The 18115-nt window shown below is 35.1% G+C and overlaps 1 protein-coding gene across 1 annotated transcript in view; it reads right to left on the reverse strand.

The window, feature by feature from the left end:
- Positions 1 to 18115, reverse strand: part of LOC142341011 (sialin-like) — a 235460-nt gene that overhangs the window by 1534 nt on the left and 215811 nt on the right. The window contains exon 8 of the mRNA XM_075391826.1: positions 9656 to 9770. Within this exon, the coding sequence (XP_075247941.1) occupies positions 9656 to 9770 (115 nt within the window). The remainder of the gene's footprint in view (positions 1 to 9655; positions 9771 to 18115) is intronic.

Genomic DNA, 18115 nt, shown 5'->3' on the forward strand with positions numbered 1-18115 from the left:
TTTAATTGAGTCTACGGAAGCTAGCCGAAAAGCTCAATAACAGTTCTCCGGTGTGATCGTACCTATTGTTTGTTCAATTTTCCGTGGTGGTCTAACTGTGAAGGTTCAATCTCCCCCCACCCCAAGTTTTCTGGGGCGGTTTGCCTGTGAAAACAATCGAAAACCATTCCCCAACGCCTATTTTTTAAGCAAAGTCAGAAATGGGAAAACAGAAAGGCACAAAAACAAATAACAACGCCTCTGAAAATTTTAATTGCGGCTCCTGCAAATTAAATTGCAAAAATTATTGCATTAACTGCTTTAAATGCAATTTATGGTTTCACCTTGCATGTACAGATTTGTCGCATGAGAACTTTGTGGCATTGGACAAGATAAATAGTGCTTTTTGGGCCTGCGTAGCCTGTGGAGCAAACGTCATAGGTCACCAAAACAACGAAATAGAAAATTTGCAAAATAATTTTCAACAGAGCGTTGCTGGAATAAGAGACGACATGCAAAAAGATTACTGAATTTAAAAGCGAAATGCTTAACATTGAAGAAATTAAATTGACACCTAAAAATTCACGATACGAGAATGAACCTCAAAAGTTAACAGAGAACTTGATAGCGAATGCTGATCTAACTAGTCAATCAGAGCGAGAAAATAAAATCATAGTTTTTGGAGTACCAGAGAAAAGGAGCGATACAATGATAACGATTATTGGACAGAATCAGTCATGACAAAAAATCAGTTGAAGAACTTGCTCGAAAAATTGGAATCCAGACATTAAATATCGAAGACATTTTTCGTCTGGGTAAACTTAACTCAACCCAAACTCGTCCGCGACCGTTGGTGGTGAAGTTCTCAAATACTTGGAAATGCAGAATCATGATGTCAAATTCAAAATTCAAGGCCGACAAAATTTTTATCAAACAGTTTTTATCTAAAAATGAGTGGGAAAAAAGAAAAACAAGCTCTAGAGTATCGGTTTAAACTTGCTCAAACCTTGAATATCAACCTTTCAGACAATAAAATTAGATCAGCTAGGCTGTTTTTCCGGAACAAAATGATTGATACTAACTTATCTATAGAAGAAAATACTTGCCTACTAACGAACTCTCATGAATTCAGTTCACTACAATCAAGTAAAAATTTGCGTGTACTATCATTGAATTGTCGTTCACTATTAAGTATGAATAGACGAGTGATGTTGGATATCCTTCTGAAAACTATTGATCCCGATATTGTTTGCCTCACAGAAACCTGGTTAAACCCAATTATTGAAAACCAAAAAGTCCTAATTAGTCAATCTTATTCAATCCAGTCGCGATCAGATAGAAAACTTGGACCGCATGGGGGTGTCCTAATAGCACACCGAAACACATTATTATGCAAAGTAGAGGTTTTGCGAACAAATTCAGATTTCAATTGTTGTTGCTTATACTTCTTCAAGGAGGTTACAATCGTTATTATCACCTTTTATAATCCCCCAGCTGACACCAAATATAGACTCACTGCAGATTTGTTCTGCAAAACCATTCAGGAGATTGTCAGAGATGTCCAAGAATATCAAAGACCCAATGAATCGTTTACTTTCTTTTTGAATGGTGACATTAACTTCACTCACACAGATTGGCTTACTATAAGTAGTAACTGCTCATGCGAAGAAATAGTTTTGAAACAATTCAAAAACTTAAATATGTCATCACTGCAATCCCATGCAAGCTCGCTGGATATTTTTCTTAGTACCAATATTAACTTATGTAGCGAAATATTAGAGAAATTGTTCTCAGATCACAAGTATTTGTCGGCTCAAATTTCGATTGAATATGCTGAGCAAGAAGCCTTGTCTAAAATGAAACGTTTAAATATTGGCAAAGCTAATTGGGACAAATTTACGACCAATTTTAATTTTCCAATGTCTTCCTTTGACTCAATTGATAATATTGTCGACTCGCTTTACCATAAATTAGAACTAGCGTCTTCCATTGCAACTCTACTCAAAACCTCTAGAAGAACCAATGCGCCTTTTTACATGTCCTATATCAGTATCCATTTAGAAAATAAACTCAAAAACAGCTTTGAAAAATACACAAAGCGCAGAGAAAATTTCACGACTTCGAGAAGAGTTATCCCTTTCTCTAAATAATGACAAGAAACATTTCCTTGAAAAAAGCAAAGTCTGGTCAACGAACGATGCATATAAATTAATGAGACAAACAACAAAACAGCCAGCTCTGCCTGAGAAAATGGTGTACATGGAGAAAGAAGTTTTTTGGGTACAAGAGCATTGCAGAATGTTTTAACGACTATTTTGCTTCTGTTTTTGTTCAAGACGATTCTGAATTTGTTATTCCATTAAATCAAAGTCCAGAAATATTTCTTGATGACATTCAGTTTAGCAAAGCGGCTCTGAGTGAGGAAATCAAATACATACGTAGTGGTGCTAACTCTTTTGATGGAATCAGCCCAAAGTTTTGGAAGTCTGCTTTACCGTACACTTCGAATCAACTTTTGTTTATCTTCAGTTGCTGTGTTAGCAAATGTGAGTTTCCCAGTTTGTGGAAAAAAGTGCATGTACGACCCCATTTCAAAAGGTGTAGCAAATTAGATATCAAGAACTACCGACCGATTGCCATGCTTAGCTCCTTGTCACTGCTATTTGAGCGTACGGTGTATAAACAGTTCTCGCAACAAAAGCTTTGCGTAGAGCAACATGGTTTTAGGAAAAATCATTTAACCATCACTCAATTACTTCTCTACTGCAACAGGTTGTATGAGTTACTTGAACCAAACAAAATGCCAATGACAGTGTATCTAGACATAGCAAAGGCCTTTGATACCATCAATTATAATATCATACTTTCAAAATTATGTCGAATAGGATTTGACAGTGCTTTCTTGAGGTTTTTCGCGTCATATTTAACTGATCGACAGCAGAGGGTTGTAATATCTTGCGGAAAATCAGACTTTCGACCAATCACCAGCGGTGGGCCTCAAGGGTCAATTTTCACAGTGTTTCTCTTTTCCGTTTATATATATGACCTAACCGAAATAATTGTCAATGAGTGCTATTTATACGCGGATGACAAAAAATCGTCAGCACTGCAGACAATAAAATACAGCTGGAAAAAGATATTGAAAATGCTATTGTTTGGAGCAAGGAGAATCAGTTAAACTTCAATTTCAGTAAGTTTAAAAACGTGCAAATTTCAATACGTAAAAATCAAAACAAGCAAATTTTGCGTCTTCCCAGCAATGGAGCCATCTCACAGGAAACACACTTCAAGGACTTGGGCATATATTTTTCAGAAAATTTATCATGGGATCATCACTTGAGTTTTGTCGAAAAAGCAAACCAGAAGCTTGCTTATCTAAAGAGAACAATTCCAAGTGAAATAAAATTGTCAGTCAAATGCAACCTAGTCAAAACTTATATAATATCGACCTTGTTTTATGGATCAAATGTTTGGTATGCCAGTAAAACTATCGTCAGGCAAAGGGAAAGGCTTCAGAGAAAAAGTTTAAAATGGATACAATCAAACAGTCATTTTACTGATAAAGAATACAATGATTGTCTTCGATCAGTAAATTTACTTCCGATCACATATTAACTTGTCTTTTTGGATCTCGTAGTTTTAAACACAATTTTGACCAGAAAATTTCCACTTGAGGCAGAGCAATTTTGGCAAATAAGGAATGGACCGAGTTACAAACTTCAACAAACTTCGATGTCACTGGCGCGTGATTTCCCAACTATAACCCATATTCAAGTCCTCCCAAATTCAAAAGAGAAATCAAAGAATATCTATTTGATTTAGCTAAGAAAAATTTTAATTACAAATCATACCCATATGGATGGACAGTGTTTGAGGTAAATCAAATTCAAGCCCCGTTAGGGACTTACTAAGCTTGGTAAAACCAAGTTTAGTGAAATTCATTATTATTATTATTATGATTATTATAAAAAAAACAGAAAATCATTGTCAAAAAACCACTAGCGACAACAAGAAATTTAGTTCAAACAAAAAACTAGGCCTCGAATGAACTACGAATGGATTGGGAAAACCATTTAGAAAAAAATTCTATCAAGAAAAACGAAAAAGCAGTAAAAATTGAAGCGAAAAAGCAGCATGCGAACAAAAAAAAACACTAGCTAGAAAGCGAAATTATGTTCGTAGACCGTTTTCTCACTCTACTTAAAAAAAAGAAAGAAAAAATGTTCACGCTGCACAACCACTCGCTTAGAAAAACGTTAGTCACGCCAAAAACCACTTCCTGTTTCGGAATTGCAAAGGAGAGCGCCTAAATAATAGCCTAATAGAAGCAGAAAATAGAAATAAAAACAATAAAAATCGAAGCGAAATTGCCCACATTTTCATTAGATTCGATGAATATGGTGAACACAGCAGCCAAAATGGAGGACAATAAGCATAACACTAAAATCAATTACCAGAATACACTAAGATACTTTGACCATGACCAGATTTGCTTTAATTCGATGCTTGAAATATAAGTTCCGTAAGTTGAAATTAGGGAATGAGGGGTAAGTCCAACGTTAAAGTCGTGACTTTGGTAAAAACGAAAAACCGTGATCGAAAGGTGAAATGAAATAAAAAAAGCAGGATAAGTCCTGAGTAAAAATCAAAGTCAAATAGCCGCATCTGAACAAAACACACTAGCGAGAAAGCCAAGTTTTGTTCAAACACCGTTTCTCACTCTACTTTAAAATTAGAGCAAAAAAATTCACGCCGCAAAACCACTAGCTTTTTCGATCCACTTCCAGTTTCGGCGTGATTAAAATCACTACTCCGATTTGAATTCAAATATTATGAAAATGTGTGAACAGATCTTGAATAAATAGCCGGCAGATCGCCGGAATAGCTGCGAAAGAATAGACTTGCGTGCCGTATAATGGAGATAGAAACATACAGAACTAAATTGAAAAAAATCCACGCCTCTCAAAAAGGTAGGTAAAAATCAGCGATAAATTAATCAAGGTTGTTAAAATTCATTTCGCAGAAGCCTTTTATTAGGGATTTACTGCACATATGAGTTCTTTTGAAATTAAACCAATTCAAATTAAACTCAAGTTTTAAAGTGCAAAGTCTTTTTTAATGAAAGACGTAAGCCATGTATGATCCAAATCTAATCAAGCAAATCATATTAAAACCTTTGTTAGAGAAAGTGAGAGAAATGACGTCACTTGCGCAAACGTCGTTAGTGATAGGAAGAAGTCAATCAGAAAATTTTACTATTTCAGCTTTGCAAAGCTGAAACAAAATGAAAAAGAGCGTCAGATGACGAAACAAAAAACATAGATATCCGGAAACGACTCGTGATTCTTCTTTCTAAAAAACACCTTTTAAAATAAATGGTACTTAATCAGGTGACTACTAAAACTGGTAAGTTAGGTCAAAATTAAAAAAAAAATTGTCCATAAAATCAACTGAACTGAAAAAAAAACTGAAAATATCAATTACTTCTGTATTTATTACCCGCAAAAAATATTACAAAATTGTATGACGCAATTTTGTAATATTTTTGTAATATTGTATGACGCAATTTTGTAATATATAAACTGCTCAAGCAGCAAAGTACAAGCTATGTAGGTTTCCCAAAAAAATTATTTTTCAAAGAAAAAAACTTAAATAATCCAAAAATTTCTTAAGAAAATTATCACCTTCCGTAATTTTTTTTGTTTAAAACTTTATTTTACACCATAAAAACTGTAACCATTTAATAATTAAATAATAATGAAACATTAAATAATTAAATGAAAGATCAAAAAGCAAAAGGAAAAAGTCTGATATCACAAAAACCTGGCACAATGATTAATCCCAGAAAAAAACTGTCCAGAAAAATTGTTAACAGTGAATCTAGCAAAAGCTCAGTGCTATATTGTATTTAACAACAAACTGCAAATGAGAAATTTTAAAAAATCACGACAAACTATTAGCTTAAATCAAGTTTTACAACTAACAAAAGCAGGGCAAAAAACTATAAATTTAGTACACTGTTGAAAAGATACACGCTAAAGTGGAGAACGCAGATTTTGTAAAAATACCAATAAACCAATCCGTAAAACAACATGGGTTTTTCATTATTAAGCAATCGATGCTCAAAAAATTGCATACCCATCTTCCTGTCTCACTGGAAAGTAAAAACAAATCGAAGCAATACAACAAATTGAAAAAATGTCAATGAATGGTCAATTTTTTATATTCAATTTCAAAGGCCTATTACCAAAAAACACTTGATAATAAAACGAAAATAAAACCATTGACGGAGCACATGTAAAGAGTTTTAATTGTAATTAACTACAAAATACAAAAAAGAATGGAAAATTTGGACAAAACTGCCAAAACAAGCTTAATTTGTGAACAACTTAAAAAAAAACTACAAAATCTCACGACAAAAAGAGGCATTCAATTGATAAACTATCAAAAGGAGGTTGCCATATTCACTGAGCGCGTGGAAAAAGCACGCTGAAAGCTCCAAAAATGAAATTATTAGGACGCCAAAAATTAACTAAACATTGAGAAATGTGCCAATTTTGCGCTTGAAAAGCATTATTAGGCGTGCAAAAACGTTGTGGTATCAATTTCAGAGGGTTACAAATTCATGCAGCATCGATGAAATCTTACTTCTACAAAAACAATTTACAACAAAAAAATGGGCCAAATAGACGAAAACAAGACTAACAACTGTCATCTATATGCGCAATTCTCTCAAAAACGATTTTCAAAGTCGAAAAGGCATCCAATCAACGCGGTGCATGATCAAATAACTTCTCTCGCTAAGAAAAATTCACACGGCAATTTCACTCACTTTCGCTTTTAGGTCATACACCGTTTGAACAAATAGTACTTCCAGTTAAAAAAAACCTTAAGAACACAGCCGGAGCAATTCCGGAAACGACTCGAAGAATCGTCTTCATAAAAAATTTACTTTTTAAATTAACAAAAGTAACTGATTCCCACTAAACTAATAAAAAATAAAAAGAAATCAGTCAAAAAATGAAGGGAGCCCATAAAACCAACTGAACTTAAAAATTTCATTATTCCTATATAAAGGCAAGCCAAAGTACGCGAGCCACACAATTCAAGCCATGTTAAGCAAAAAAAAACTTTATTTTGGAAGAAAAACTTGAATACTGCTAGAAATGGTCGAAAAGTGTTGCAAAACATCAATTTCCGTAAATCCTCTCCATCGAAACACTTTTAAATATAACAACAAATCAATTGGTAACCGAAAAAACTTTGTCGCTTCAACTAAAAACATTAGTTGCCGCTTTAAATCACGATGAACTCGATAAAGCTGAACAATGACCAAAAAATAATCAGATCGAGATTAATGACAAAGACTCAAGAGACAGAACAATATTCAAACGCAAAAATCCGCAAGTTGCCAAAACGAAGTCCTAAGAATATTTGCAACAGAGAGTCAAAATCATAAGAGTCAAGCTAGCAAAAACTCAGTGCCATATTATGTTAAATAAAATCAACTGCAAGCACAAAAAAAATAAAGGAAAAAGACAAAAACTATTAGTTCAAATCAAAAATTTTCAATTTAATAATGGTAGGACGAAAGAAACTATAGGTTTCAGGAGAATGTTAGAAGGAAACATGCTAGAATGTAGAGAATACATACATTGTAAAAAAATTGAAATAATTCGCAATTTCTGAAAAGTCAAAAAATTAAATTGGAAACTTTTAAGCAATAGAGATTTAAAAACATTACAAAGCCATCTTCCTTTCTCTGTAAGAAGAGAAAAGAGCTCAATTGCGAAACAGTAAACCAATTTAATAAAAACAACAAAAAAAGTTTAAAAGATGGTAATAATTTTCACTCAATCTTAAAGGGCTATCGCCAAAAACAATTCAATTAGTCACAAACCGAAACCAAAATCACCGATGCTGCACTAAAAGGTTTTTTATGGCAAATGAACTCAAAGTACACCTAAAGAAACTCAGAAAAATTTGAAAAAAAAAACAGCCAAAATCGGATTACTACGAGTACAATTTTATTAAACAGAAATACCTCATGCCAAAAAGGCAACCAATTCAGAAATTATCATAGAGACTTTGAAAGGTTTTCTAATTTAGTTTAAAAAATCCGCTCAAAGAGCCAAAAATGAAACTAAAGAAAAGTCAAAAAATGACAGAAAAATTGAGAAATATGGACCAATTTTGCACTTGAAACGCATCATTAAGCTCTCAGAAATATTGGGTTTCGATTTCAAAAACCAAGCAACAAAAAAAACTTTGGGCCAAATTGACGAAAAACGGCTAAAAACTGTCATCTATATGCGCCAATCTCTCAAAAACTTTTCAAAGTCAAAAAGTCATTCACTGAGCGCAGCGCATGCACAGAAAACTTCTTTCGCTCAGAAAACGTTTGTTCACATGGCAATTTCACTCGCTTTCATTATTAGGTGAAAACGCCGCCTGAACAAATAGTACTTCCGGTAAAAAATAAAGATTAAAACCAATACTCCCCTTGGAGTCGTAAAAACAAATACTCCTCGTCGAGTCGTAAAAAACCAGGAGCACAGCAATATAGCTCCACTCAGCTTACAGCTTCGCAGCTATAAAACATAACCGACTAACGTCGGGCGAATTGCTCTCAAACGACCGGCGAGCGGTTGGCTTCATCAGTAGCTAGCCACGGGGGGGGGGGGGGGGGGGGTGCACTGGGGGCTGATGGGGGCAACATTGGGTTGGGGGGGGCAACAGCGCGGTGGGGATGGGGGTCAACGGGGGAGGGGGGTTTCTCAACCTCTCAGAACCGCCCTTCACACCATAAGTATAAGTATAAGTCTCCAAAACAGTGAGCTGAAACAGAGCTGAAAGGCTCTAAGAGCACTTAATGCCCGCTGGGCGCTACCTGTTTATCCCGTTTTTGAGGACGAAAAGTCAAAATCGTCAGACGAAAAATCGGTCAAGCGAAAAATCGCATAAAAAAAGACCAACAGGACTAACATAATTGCTACAAACTTCGTTTGAGAGCAATTAAAAAGACAGCGCCCTAATACAATTTAAATTCTTTGAATTGTAAAAAGGACAGCGCCTAGATAATTGCCGTTTGAGGCTGACGGCGGCTATTAATAAGGGACAAACCATAAGCCGACAAATATCGGAACAATTGCTCTTGAACGACAGGCGAGGTAATTTAATTCAGGGGCTGTAACCTAGAACATTTTTTTTTTATTTTAGCAAACAACCTTTCGCCCGCCGGGATTCCAACCACTGACCTCCAGATCCACACCTGCACGCACTAGCCACAGCGCTACGATTCACTTTCCTCTATTATTCTGCAATCGATTTAATATTAGCAACACGCTTTACTTCGGAGCAACAGAGATCACTCAAAAATGAAGAACGAAAGCGTGAAAAAGTCACTTGAGAAGTCAAAGAATGTTCTTGAAGAAAAGTGCAAAATTGTCAAGCGAAAAAATTTGCATAAAAAAGACGTTTACAATAATTGCTAGAACTTTGTTCAAGAGCAATTAATAAGGTCAAAACTGGTGATAACTAAGAAGGATATTCTTAGACAGTAAGAATCGCGTTTCTACAGTTATCTTTTTTCCACTTTTCTGGTGTTATTAGGAATGGACATCGGAACAACGATTGGCTACAATTTGCATGTCTTTGATTTTGAGCATATACTAACCAGAGTGTTTGAAACTGCAAATGTGAGGGATGCTTGAGTGGGAGCCACATCCACATGGTTGCTCAGGTGACCAGAGGAGTTGCACGCACACAGTCCCATAGATACAGAGATAAATCTGAAGAGAAAGACGCTTGAGGGCTTGGACAACAAATTCAAAAGCTTTGCTTTCAAAACAGGAAAGATTATTTACGCCGGTGGATTTCAGCAGTCAATAGCTTTCAACAGTCACTAACTGTTATATACAACGGTATCTAAAAATAGCACCGTTTTAATTAGATTAGGGGGAGACTTCCGGAAACAAAGGGGGAGCCTTCCGGAAACATAGAGGGAAACAACCAGAAGATCCTGCTTTACCATCAAAACCCAAGGAACCACAAAATAAATTTGACAAAGCCAAAAATTTATCGAGGATTAGAATAAATTAAAAGGAGTCCTTCAGTTCAGATAAAATTTAAAAGATAAGATTTAAAACAAAGAATTTTTTGCCGACATATGTCAAAAAATTTTAAAAAATGCACTCATGAAACAAATCTTTACTGAATTACAATACTTAATAACAAAATATCAATCATTTATTATTAACACGAAACTAAACTCCCTGACGGCGTACAGACGGCTTACAGATTTTTTCTAGCAATTAAAACAAAAACAAAATGAAAAAATTTGACAAAAACGAAGAAAATTGGATCAACATATGCAATTTCATCAAAAAACCGCACGTTAAAAAGGCATAAAATGGGAGAATTAGCAAAGAGGTTGCTTATACACTAATTTTTGCATAAAAAAGGTTCAAAGATCTCAGATTATAGAAGCTACTAAAAATGAGAAGAATTAACCCCATTTTGCAACTGAAACGCACTATTAGGCTCTCAATGCCACATTATTCAGGGTTACATATTATTGCAGCAACGATCAAAACAAAATACAAACAAAAGAATTGGTCCATATGGGCAAAAAAAGGCTAAAAAACGGTTATCTATATGCATCATTCTGTAAAAAAAACACTTTTGAAATGCAGAATTGTACACTAAACGCAGCGCGTGATCAAAAGAACTTCTTTCGATAAGAAAATAGTTCAGAGGGCAATTGTACTCTTTCGCATTTAGGTCAAAACACCGTTTGAAGAAAATACTTCTGGCAAAAACAACATAGTAGGAAGCGACTCGATGCATTGGCACTTCACAAATAAAACCGTAACGGAAACGGAAACCATCATCCTTTGTCTAATATATATTTTAACCTCGCCAGACTTGGTAAACATAACCGACTAAACGTCGGAAGAATTGCTCTCGAGTGACTAGTGAGAGCTCTAATCAATTGCAGACTGCATCAGTCGGGGGGGGGGGGGCAGGAGGGAGGGAGGGGGAGCCTAAATGGGACTAATGTTCAATAGTGGGCTTCAAATAACCACATTAGAGGTTAATATATACCACTATTAAAATTTAAACTAAGAAATGGCACCAGTTTTGGCGCACTTTTCATTTGACTTTTAGTATTAAATTACCGCCAATTGAATTCAACTGCTTGAAATTGTGATTGAGACAGAATTTTAGATCACGCGAAACACAAAAATTCAAGGGCGTAAAAGTCACTCGAAAAGTCAAAATTGTCAAGCGAAAATTTTGCATAAAAAAGACACACAAACACGTTTACAATTGTAAATTGCTATGAACATCGTTCAAGAGCAATTTAAAAATTACACCTGTCATAACGGAAAGATTTGAGCATTGACATCACAAACAAAATAACAAAAAAGTATATCAACGACATCAGTCAGTAAAGATAAAAAAGCTCAGCACAGAGTTAAATTTAAAGGCAAACTTGACACAAAACATTGAAATCTTGATACCGCAAAATTTGGGATTAATAGCAACATATCTCGCAACCTTGAAAATGGGCAGAGTTCTCAGCACGTGCAAATAATGATAGGCTCCAAAAACTGACCGGGCTAAAAAGTCACGCAATAACTCATGATAATGGTCTTAAAAACATGAATTCCGCAATTCACTCTACAGCCAAACAGACACATTGGAAAACCATAAGGCAGATTGAAAACCATAAAAAATTGATAATCTAAGAAAGGCTGAAATCATTAAATTTAAACAATTTAATAAAGCAGAGCGAATAGGACTAAGTCTCAGAAGAAAGCTAAAATCATACATGCTTGTATATGCAGTATGCACAGGCAATATAAAAAAACGGACACAAAAACTACTTAATTTTCGAAGTTTATTCAAACTGAAACAGAAAAAAAACAGAATTTTTTATTTCGCATTCATGGCTCAAAAAATTAAAAACCATTCTCCCGTTGAAATGAAAAAAACCCACCAAAGATTGGAAACAACTGTCAAAATATTGTTAACATAGCGATTATGAAATTAATTTTCACTGAATTTCCAAGCCTTGAGCCAAAAATAATTCAATTATTGATAACACAAATTAAAATCACTGACTGCGCACAGAAAGACTAGTTCTAGTATTAACACAAAACAAAAAAAGACCTAAGAGAAATTTAAAAAGACAGACAAAATCGGATTAATATGTGTACATTTTTAAAAAACAAACAATAACGTCAGGCAAATTGTTCTCAAAAGACCGGCGAGCGGGCGATTGGTTGCCATTGGTAGTAGCCAGGTGAGGCTTAATGAGGCTAGCATTAGGATGACGAGCTTAGGAGGGGTCAAGAGATGGGAGAGGGGGTAGGGTTGTGAGAGAGCTGGACGAGAGGGGGTCCAAACCGCCAGCAAGAATATGGACAAAGGTATCGGGGGAGGGGGTTTCAGGGTGGGTGACTGAGGGTGGTCAAAATTTTAAGACTAAGAACCGCCATTCACACCCTGAAACTATCCTCAAAACAATCTTGGTGAATCGCATACTTAAAGATGAGTTAGGCGTAAATTGAATACTTACAGACGTACGAGAGCCACTCGAACACTAAATTTCCTCCAAGAGCTACCTATTATCCCGTTTTTTTAGGACGAGAAGACAAATGCGTAGAAAAAAAGTTAGGTCAACCGATAAGTGGCATTGAAAAAGAACACACGACTAATATAAATGCTACAAACTTCGTTTGAGCCATTAAAAAATACCGCAAGCTAAAAAGAGGTGTTCATCAATGCATGAACAGTCAAAAAAACGTTGCCACATACATCGATTTTTTAGAAAAGAATCCACTCAAAGGTCAAAATAAATAAATGAAAGAAGTAAAAAAAATTCAAATATAAGCCTATTTGAGACGTGAAAGCGCACTATTAGGCTCTCAAAAAATTGGTAGCATCAAACAGAAAGTTACATATGAATGCAGCATTGATCAATAAGTTCACCCAAATCGATGAAAACGGCTAAAACGGTTATCTGTACGCACAATTCTCTCAAAACGACTTTCCAAAGTTGAAAAAGTCATTCACTGAACTCAAAAAACTTCTCTCGCTCAAAATAAAATAGCTCAGACGGCAATTTCAATCGCTTTCCCTTTTAAGTCAAAGCGCCGTTTGAACAAATAGGACTACCGGTGAAACGAAACCCCCCGGAAATCCAATATTCTCGAGTCGTAAAAATAGAGCCGCAATAATAGCCGGCTGAGAAGATAGCCGGTTCACAATTAACAACATTTTAATTATTCAAACGAAAACTGCAACCTCACTCAAAATTTTATCCATTAAAACTCTTGAATGTGGTTTGATAAACTCATAGAAGCTTATGAGTTCACAAAGAATACTTAATGTTGGATTTCGCAAAAAAGTCTATGCATTATTGAAAAAATAGTAACCGGTTAAATAGCCGAATGACACGAAATTTCGAAGAACACTAAAAACTGACAACCTTAGGAAAGTTCGCTGGCCAACTATTCGAACGTCTCCATTCTAAATGCACACAACTCATTTAAAAGCACTCCAGCAGCTCACAAAGCCGATAATCACTGATAAATATTGCGTACTAACAAATTCAAAAACTGACCCGTAAATCAATCGTGAAAATTAGTATCAAAACTATCAGTGGAAAATTCAAAAACAACGAACGATTAGAACGTAGATATCGTCAGAACATAATAAAATTTAGCACAAAATAGCAACTTAAAAATCCCCTATAATTCAATTTTAGAAAAAATACAAAAGATGTTCAATTGGCACCGGCAATTCAACTTCATTCAGTAATTAAATCAAGAGAAGAAATTTGAAAACTAAATGCGAACAACTGAAACAAGGAAATTTTTTGGCAATACGGTTAAATTGTTGATAAAAATTCTAATAATAACCCAATTAAAAAAACTCAACTTAAAAACTCCAAGAAACTAAGCGTCCAAAACAATTTGAAAAACCGTTACACAAAATTTCAACCTCAGGAGTTAAACGAAATCATTAACTCTCAAAAACGAACAAGTAAGAGTAATAAAACCCAACAGAAATTACAATAGGGTGTATAAAATATCAAACAAAAACATAGCCGGCAGATTGTCGGAAAATGTGCACGTTGACGCGCTTGCACATCGGGATTAAAACAGAAAAAGACAGAAAAGACAAATTGACCGAAATTTTTTTTGTTTTTTTCAGTGTGAAAAAGTGTTCTATTTTGACGTGCAGTTTCAGTTGGATTCTAAAACTATAATTAATTCAGCTTCTAAACTGAAAGCTAATAAGCTTAATATCAATTTAAGCTAGCAATGAACTTTGATAACCTAATTCTCAATGACTTCATGACCGGGCTTCATCGGTTTATCCCGCCTCTTTTGATTTTGGTCTTTTGACTTTGACAGTATTCATAATATTGCGTAATTGAATAGGTGAAAAGATTTAAAATCCATTCAGTTGAAACAGTGAGCGAAGTAAGCAAGAAGTCAAACGTGAAAATCGTGACTTATGTAAAACGAAAAACGTGATCAAAAGGTAAAGCGAATGCTAAAAAAGTAGAGCGCCTAAATGATAGCCCTTTGAGCGGCTGACGGCCGCTATTAAACACAAAAAGAAAAAGAAATTAAAGCTACTAAAATTTTTTCAGGTCGATTTAACCACTTCTTCCACTTTTAGGTAAAAACACTTCTTCATATGAGCTCATCTTGAGATGGTCCCAAATAATACTTCTTCGTTTAGCTCAAAATAGTCGCGCTTATGGCCATTACTATTAATAAATAGCCCGTGGACTAAAATGCCGGAAAACAGCCACAGTTGACCCCACTGACCGACGTTGAGATCGAATGAGTTAGAGGAAAAGAAATAGAAAACTTGACAATGGTCCCATTGGTTTCCTCACTGCCAAAAAGTGTTATAATTATGCCCACAGTTTGATTAGATTCGATAAATATGTTGAACTCAGCAGCCAAAATGGAGGACAATAACCATAACACTAATATAAATAAGCAGTATACACTTAGATTCTTTGACAAGGACCGGATTTGCTTAAAATCGCTTGTTGAAAAATAAATTCCGTAAGGTGAAATTAGGGAGTGAGGTATGTCAAAGTCCAACGTTTAAGTCGTGCTTTTGATAAAAACAAAAAAAAAAACGTGATCGAAAGGTAACATGAAATAAAAATATAGTAGGATAAGTCCTGACCTACAAGTCAAAAAATTTTCATTGAATAATAAAAAAAACCAGAGCTAAAGGATACCATGAACGGATTGGGAATATTTAAAAAAAGAGTTAAAATCAAAGTCAAATTTCCGCATTTGAACAAAAAACACTAGGAAAAAAGCTCATTTTTGTTCCAACACCGTTTTCTCACTCTATTGTAAAAAAAGAGTGAAACAATTTCACGCCACAAAACCACTCGCTTTTCCGCTCCACTTCCTGTTTCCGAGCGACCAAAATCATCACTTAAATTTGACTTCAAAAATCATGAAATTGTGTGAACAGATCTTAAAGACAGCATCCCAATCATAATCCAATTTTTTGAATTTGCAAAAGAGGAGAGCACCTTAATATAATAACAGCCGTTCAGAAGCTAACATTGTGAGCAAGAAAATATGACCCGACAAGAATTATTAGCAGCCTAAAGACACTTCGCACATTCGAGCCAGGTGATAAAACAATAGCTACAGAAAACATCACCGATCACGTGAATAGAATATTTTTTAATAGCCTCTCAGAAAAAAGCGAGAAGAATGAATATTATCACGGCGGGACTGCAGAGCAATAGGCGTAAAAAAGCAACACCTAATGCAATGCAGATCCCACTACAAATTAGCATGGCAAACTTTCATCACTGAGACTCGTAAGGAGATCATTATTTAAAATAGATCTTTTCAAAATTCTTTACAGGTGTTCCTCAAGTAAGCCACAAATAAGGGCATGTTATATGCTTGCTTCGTTTACTTTAATAGCGTGATTGACTAGGCGCATATGAAATTATGTGATCACTTCAAAGATCTAAGAACAAGTGTTGCAGAAGGATACGGACAAGACACCAAAAAAATCTTAAAATTTTGCATTCCGGAGAAGCATGATTAGACTGTTTGACATTTATGCTGCAATTCATATTCAAAGAAAAAGCGACACTGGTTGACATCAGACAAAACGCTCTCCTATTTGCTGCTTAGGTTTTAGCTCATACATTGCATTAGCTCTCATTCTACAGAATAAGTAGGTAGCGTTTGAAACCGCAAAATAACAAACCACGAACAACTATTTTGTTACAAAGAAATCAAAGTTCAAACCTGTTGAAGCACAATTACAAACATAATCGACTATCATTGGGCGAATTGCTCTCAAACGACCGGCGAGAGGTTGGCTTCTTCAGTAGCTAGCCAGTGTTTAGTGAGGCTAGCTTTAGCTTAATTGAGGAGGCGCGAGAGCGCAGCGGGGGGGGGGGGGGGTCACACCGCAGTGATTGGCGGGGTGGTGTGGGATCAATTTCTAAGGACCGCCCTTCACACCATAAGTATAAGTCTCCAAAACAGTTTCTGTAAATCGCATACTTGTACACTAGTGGGTTGAAAGGCTCTAAGAGAACTTATTGCCCATTGAGCGCTACCTCTTTATCTTGTTTCTGCAGACGAAAAATCAAATGGGTCAGACGAAAAATCGGTCAACCAAAAAAATCGCCTAAAAACTTCCAAAAGTATTATTATAATAATTGCTACAAATTTCGTTTGAGAGCAATTGAAGACTTGATCAAATAAAATTTAATTACTAACGTTTTAAATTAATGAAGGCCAGTCATAAAGCGATCAACAATGATTTCCTAAAAGTGCTTGTTAAATAATTTATGATTTAAAAAATGTTCATACATTCAACTATAATACAGCGTTAATGAGGATAATAGATGCTGACATCACGCCACATTATAGCAGCGTCAACAAAAGAGACAGCATGAGAGAGAAAATGTGAACGAGAACGAGAAAATAAACCTCAAACGACAGAAAGAGCGAGGAATATTTTTCATGATGAGATTTGACTCTGACTTCCAGTTTTCAAGCGTTGTTAGTAAATAAATCATATAAAAAAAACAAAGCGCAGAAAAAGATTCGCAGTGAAAAAATGTTCAAAACCAAATGTTCAAAAGTGCCAATTTTAACAAACCCTTGCTAAAACTTGATATTAATACCTTCAGAACAAATTAATTGTCTCAAGAGACTATCCAGTATCGCTCTTTCAAGCCTGAAAAGGGCAAAACTCAAAAAAGGGCAAAAGTATTCAAAATTTTTTTAAAAAATTGCCAATTTTAGCAAATTCTTGGTACAATTCGTAATATTAATATCCTTAGAACCATTTCATTGTCTCAAGAGAAAATCCAGTATCTCTATTTCAAGCCTGAAATAGTTGCACTGGCTGATAAAGATCCACAAACAAGAAACATGACAATGATTTTCACTGTCAAAATTTGCCACAAAAATGCTTAAAATCTTGAAAACCATTCCATTACATCTTATTATACAGTAACATATAATCAAAGCCTAGAGGAGGTTCCTTGATATTTAAGGCTGAAAAAATGACAAAATTTATTGAAAAGCTTGAAAAGTGTGAAAATTGGTATAAACTTGCGTGTTTTTGTTTGGATTACCAAAACATAAAGCTCATAAAATGGTCATAAAAAGTACTTATGTCTTGCAAAAGACCTTTGTCAACTTTAACCAGTCCCAATTTTGGACTGGTCTAACAAAAAGTTCGAAAAATGACGAAAAACACGAAAAATTGCAACATTTTGGGCTCAAAAACTCCTAAAAATGATCTTTTAACATTAAACTAAGGCCTTCCCAGTAGGTTCACCACATTAAGCACTTGAACGACTACTAAACGCGGCTAAGGGCCTCTATTGAAACTTATGCCCGCAGGGCGCTACCTGTTTATCCCGTTTTTAAGGACCAAAAGTCAAATGGGTCAGACGAAAAATCGGTCCAGCGAAAAATTGCATAAAAAGACCAACAGGACTAATATAATTCCTGCAAACTTCGTTTATGAGCAATTAAACAATAAAGCAAAAGGACAGCACGCAAAAATTTAATTTCCTATCTATCCCACAATTATT

The sequence above is a fragment of the Convolutriloba macropyga genome, chromosome 6 (genome assembly GCF_964194025.1).
Source record: "Convolutriloba macropyga chromosome 6, txConMacr16.3, whole genome shotgun sequence".
In the NCBI taxonomy this organism is placed as follows: Eukaryota; Metazoa; Xenacoelomorpha; order Acoela; family Convolutidae; genus Convolutriloba; species Convolutriloba macropyga.